The sequence below is a fragment of the Fulmarus glacialis genome, unplaced genomic scaffold (genome assembly GCF_000690835.1).
Source record: "Fulmarus glacialis isolate BGI_N327 unplaced genomic scaffold, ASM69083v1 scaffold33019, whole genome shotgun sequence".
NCBI classification, from domain to species: Eukaryota; Metazoa; Chordata; class Aves; order Procellariiformes; family Procellariidae; genus Fulmarus; species Fulmarus glacialis.
In genome coordinates, this window is record NW_009234440.1 from 10,448 (window position 1) to 16,199 (window position 5,752).

Genomic DNA, 5,752 nt, shown 5'->3' on the forward strand with positions numbered 1-5,752 from the left:
TCTTTGATCTTTTTGCTGCGTGAGGCAGCCCATCCCATCTTGGGATCCTGGCACTGCCCTCTTGGATGCTGTTGCATTGCTTCTGACTCACTACAGCATCAGAATCCCACGCAAAGGACCTTTGGGGTTGGAGGGGAATTAATGTTTTCTGTCTGGCTGACGTACAGTACTGCTAGCACCGCAGTGAAGGATTGCCACAGAGTTGAGGGGTTGCTGGCTGTGTGCTATCCCTGTCCAAGTTGTGCTGTCAGAGCAGGTTTTAGCAACTTGATGTTAAGAGCTCGTTTTCAGGTCTGCTGTTGAGAATGCTGATGGGGTCATGCCGTTGTTAGGAATGACAGAAAGCCTATTTGAATATTTTCCTGTTGAGAAAAGGACTTGATTGGAAAGTGTATCTCAGGCGATCCTACAGAAAAGCCAAGTTTTCCTTCACGGTGGGGCAGTTTTAGATATAAACGGTGCCTATGTCTTATCAATCCTGTGCTGACTTGCAACTGTTTACATTATCTGTATCCTCCCAGTATAGATTTGAGGCTTTGCTACTGTCTGTTCATGCATTTCGACATGTCTTGTGTCAGCTCACTTCCAATTCCCCAGAATCCACTGGCACAAGAATTACTTTACTTTTGTGAAGCCCTTGCAAGTACTGCCAAAGCTTGGACGTACAGTTTCAAGCATTTTGCAAATAATACAAAGCAACTGGAAGACGGAATCACTTAATCTCTACTAAAAGCAGGGACAGTCCTAGTCCTGCTTCATTTGCTGTGTTTTTCAAAACCAATTTTGATTTCACTGTAAATGTTAAAAAAAAAAAACAACAGTGGCATGGCTTTTTTGTTTTACGTGAGTTATTCTGTATCTCTGCAGAGGTTACGGGTTCGTGAAATTCACGGATGAACTGGAACAGAAAAGAGCGCTGACGGAGTGTCAAGGAGCGGTGGGGTTGGGCTCTAAACCTGTACGCTTGAGTGTGGCTATACCAAAAGCGTGAGTATAAGAGCAGCCAGACGTTTATATGAGAGCAGGGTGATGTGAAATCACATGTATTTTTAAATGTCTTTTAGTGGCTTGGGCACATTTCCTGGATGTTTCCATCACAAAGTGAAGGAATACCCACAAGTATAGTAAAGTAGCTAGAGTATCAGAATGCACAGGAATTCAAAAAAATTATAACATTAGATCAAGACTAAGCATTTTACACTGTTTTTATTTGTATACGTTATTAAATACACACACATGTACACACACTGTATTTAAATATGATTATTTTTAAAGTATGTGTTCCTTTGCATTAAATTGAAATAGTCTAAATCTGCTTATTGATTTCTGGATAGCAAAGCTCAATTACCTTGCTAATTCTATTATAATGTCTACTAAATATAAGTCTTTTGGGGCAGGGATTAACTTTTTTTTCTGTGTTTGTTCAGAACCTGATACAATGAGATCCTGGTCTGACTTGGGGCTCGTAGCACTAGGGTAATACAAATAATAGTAATTGCTCCCTATTTGAATAATATTTAGATTTTCAGTGACCTCAGAAGTCTTGGGGGGGATAAGGAAGAGAAAAGCAGAAAAAGGGGGTGTATCGTGGTGAGAAGATTGATGTTTCCCTCTTCCTACTTCTCACTAATTTCATCATTAGACATAGCTTTATGTGTGACACATTTTCATTTCCAAACAATATTTGTCATCTCATTATTTCAAATCTTGATAATCAGGTGAGATTCTCAGTTCCTTGGGAATGCTGCCACTTTATGGCAAGGAATGGGAATTTTAGTCAGCTCACAGGCTATTTAAGTTTAGTTTTTTAATTACTTGTAGTCCTTTTTACTTCATGAGCTCTTCCAACTATGTGCATTGAAGAGCACCCAGTTCAGTGGGAATGGGGACAACCCGTCGTTGGTTAGGCTTCTGTACGATAGTGGCAGAAGGGAGAGGTTTTTGTCCATTCTTAGTAAAGAAAACCCCAGATCTTTTGCAAGGCTCTCAGTCTTTAACTCTTCATGTAAAGCAAGACTCAGTACCTTGTCTCAGGAAGCTGCAGAGTACTTAACTTCATTCTATTTGTCAGAAGGAAAAAGGGACCCAAGAATCTGGATCATGGTTCAGGATTATTCTAAACTGAGGCTCATAGTCCTGAACTCTTCCCTTCCCAAAGCCAGGAAGTGATACTAAATTACTCATAAAGAATGAACGCAATGTTTATTAATGAAGATGAATATGAATACAGGAAAGGGCGTTAAATTTAAACCACTTCTTTCTTTCTGCAAATGTATGCAAATGATAAATACTGCTGCAGTAAATAGTGAATATATTTTAAAGACTGAAATTTGCATGTTAGACTAAGCCTTGTCTGTGTACCATATTGTATCTTAAGCTATTTCACTGGTTTTTTTTCATAATTGTTCTGCATTATTTGCAACTTATTCCTGCTTTATTTTTTTTAAGTAATCGTGTGAAACCAATGGAGTACAATCAGATGTACAACTATAATTATAACCAATATTACCAACAATATCACAACTACTATGCCCAGTGGGGCTACGACCAGAACACAGGCAGTTACAGCTACAGCTATCCCCAGTACGGATACACACAGAGCACAATGCAGGTAGGACAGCGCGATGTACTCGCTCTTCAGTGATCTGTCAGCACAGAAACACGACATAGGTTACAAAACGGTGATGGACACATTTTATATTCAATTCTGGGGTCTTAGTATAGCTACTTGATGAGGAAGCGAAACTGGTTAGCAGACCCGGGTGTGTACTGTTGCCTTGTATGGGGGATATTGCTGGACTGGAGGGTTAAAAAGGTCTGGAGGGCACAAAGGGTCTCTTAATACAGTTGTCATGGTAGAAGGGTTCTCTTGATACGGGCAGCTGGACAGACAGTGCTAAGACTGCCTTCTGGGATCCTTCATAAGCCTTGCTTTAGGGGATAAAACAGATCAGGACAGCCACCCACTGCACCACAGGGATTTGAAGAACTGCTGCCTCTGTTAGAAGTTTAGTGTGGGGTCTTCCCCATGGAGTCTGTTGGGAGTCTGTTGGGAGTGGAACACGGGGCTTATGTGTGAAGAATTCTGTTGTAATCAGTCAGATATAAAAGTCAGTGTGACTGTGACAGCAGTAATTCATAAAAGAAAAGATAAATATCTGCTGTCCTAAGGAGTTTTGTTTTTTTTTCCTTGCAGACATATGAAGAAGTTGGTGAGGATGCATTGGAAGGTACTTTTCTTGAATTCGATATTGAAGTTGTCTATTTGTTCTGCACTGATTAGAGATAGTCTTTCTCAAATTGGACCTTAATTTCAATGTATAATATACCTTTATCTTTGAGTAAAACTGGGGCTTGAGAAAATTTGTGGGTCACTATCACCTAGCGCATTTGCATCCTTATTTTACAGTTGCTGTTCCTAGTCTGAACCTTGTCAGGACTGAAACTAATTGACTTCACTAGCATTGAGATTTTAGTCTTCTATAGTACTCAAACTTTTATCCTTTTTTTAAGTATTTTTTTCTGGTATGCTACAAAAACAATGTAGATACTCTGTTTTTCTGTAAAATCTTGGAATTTAGAGCCCAGGATACTTCACTGTGCTTTTAGTTTAAAAAAGAAATAATATCAGTTAGCACACTGATAAAATATTTCCTTTAGCAGTCATTGCTTGAAATGGGCCACTAAACCATATTGGGGTTTTAGACATACATACAAGCAGTTTTCATTTAATGGTGCAAGAAAAAATAATTTCATACTAGCAGTTCCAAATTTCTGTCTTGAGTGGAATACGCACTATGTAGTGTATCTTATTCTTCTCTTTAAAAAAAAAATTAAAAATCACATGGTAACAGTAGAAAGCAGCTGGATCCTTTACAGGATCCATAGGTATCAGTAATGATGTCAATGAGAAAGCCCTTACTGGCTTTTAAAACCATTACAGGAGAACTTTCCTTTCTCTGAAACTAGCACACCGGTACCATAGCTAGAATATCTCTGGGGTGTCTTTTTCTCATTGATTAAATTAACATGTTGAAACTTGTAGGAAACTGAAATAACATTATTGCCAGTGTATCATTCCTTTTTCTTAACTCTGTTCTCCTGTGATGTATTACAACACGATGTAGCTAAAACCGAACATGTTTACAAGCATTTTATTCCTGATGTGTTTTGTAGTTTTTCCATTCAGTCGGCTAGTTGCTTTGCACGCTGATAGTCGCTTGCTAACGTATGTGATTGTGCTAGTCTGATAACCTGAGCTTTAGGTTGTGGGTGTTGTTAGGTGAGCTTTACATCCTACAAGTGGTGTGGGGAATACGATGAGTCGATTTTTGTGAAATGTTAAGTGTGCATTGGTAGCAGCAGAATTGTACCCTCTGGGTTGCTATCCAGCTCCAAAATGCTTTACAAACATTTCTTCCAACTGTAAAATAGGGGACATATTCATACATAATTCACTGGGTGTCGCTGGCACTTTTTTGGTTACTAACTGTGAAATGCTTTGAGATGTTCGAGGCTTTGGCAGACGAGCTCTGGTGACTCTTGTTGCAGCGGCGTAAGACGCTACCGTCCCCAGCCATCCACTCTGACCCAGTAGTGGAGGGAGCAGAACGGAACGTGTGCCTGTGCCTCCGCTCCTCCACTTTGCAGTCCGGTGCCTTAGTGCCAACCCACCCTCTTTGGCAGTTTAAGTGGCTACACTGGGCTGCGAGGTGCAGGTATGCGTTCTCTCTGTTGACTCTGCTATGGGGGCGATCACCACTGGAAAGAGGGACATATTTGGATGTAGTTGTTTCTTATCCCCTTGCAGAAAGATTTACTAGGGCTAATCTAGCCAGGTTCGTGACTGGGCAAGTGCTGGGAATGTTTTGTGACTCCCCCCACATTTGTTTTAATAAAACTAACATGTTTACGGGGTGTGGGTCTTTCCTAACACATTTCCTAGGCATGTGACCTATTTGTCTGTCTTTCCTCCTTTAGATCCGACGCCTCAGTTGGATGTCCATGAAGCAAATAAACAGTTTATGGAACAGAGTGAAGAGCTCTACGATGCCTTGATGGACTGTCATTGGCAGCCTTTGGACACTGTCTCGTCAGAGATTCCAGCCGTGTTATAGCCTCGTTGCTGAGGCACTGTGTCTGTGTGACAAGCCCGCCAGTGCGCTCCGGACTGTTATGCTGCACCTGGATCCTGCAGTAGTGAGGGGTGGCCCTTTCTCCACCCGGGTCTGTTACTCGAAGTACAGGAGGACTGTGGCCTTTCCTGTACAGAATGAGTATCGTAGGAGCATCATGGTAACTTTTATTCATGGTGAAAGTTAGAACTGCAACAGTTTTATTCCTTTTGTCTTGAAATGAACTCTTAATACTTCTTGGGAATTGTAATTTATAAACTTTCAACGAGATGGCACAGGGGAAAGACTCTACTCCAACGTACAATAAAAAAGTTGGTCTTTTAAGTAAAATTACCCTTTGCATTTTGGTTCCTGCCCATCTTTCTGTTTTGCTGCCCATTTAACTGTCTTCAGTCATTTGATCCAACTCTCATGAATGTGTTATTTTAAAAAATCATTGTTGGATATCACTAAAATGTCTCAAAGGCTTTCTAGTGACTGGGTAAGGTTGCTGTAACTTGAGCACGGGAAAGAACCATGTAGCTGAAAGCTTATGTTCTGTTTAACCTAAGCTGTGGTCTTGAGCTAGCAAGTTTATAGCTCGGTGTTCTTAAGCAATCTACCTGAAGAGCATTTTG

General features: G+C 40.6%; 1 protein-coding gene across 1 annotated transcript in view; it reads left to right on the top strand.

Annotated features, from left to right (window-relative positions):
• Positions 1 to 5,117, top strand: part of TRNAU1AP (tRNA selenocysteine 1 associated protein 1) — a 12,729-nt gene extending 7,612 nt beyond the window's left edge. The window contains exons 5-8 of the mRNA XM_009585645.1: positions 868 to 987; positions 2,449 to 2,611; positions 3,197 to 3,230; positions 4,981 to 5,117. Of these exons, the coding sequence (XP_009583940.1) occupies positions 868 to 987; positions 2,449 to 2,611; positions 3,197 to 3,230; positions 4,981 to 5,117 (454 nt within the window). The remainder of the gene's footprint in view (positions 1 to 867; positions 988 to 2,448; positions 2,612 to 3,196; positions 3,231 to 4,980) is intronic.
• The last annotated feature ends 635 nt before the right edge of the window (positions 5,118 to 5,752 follow it).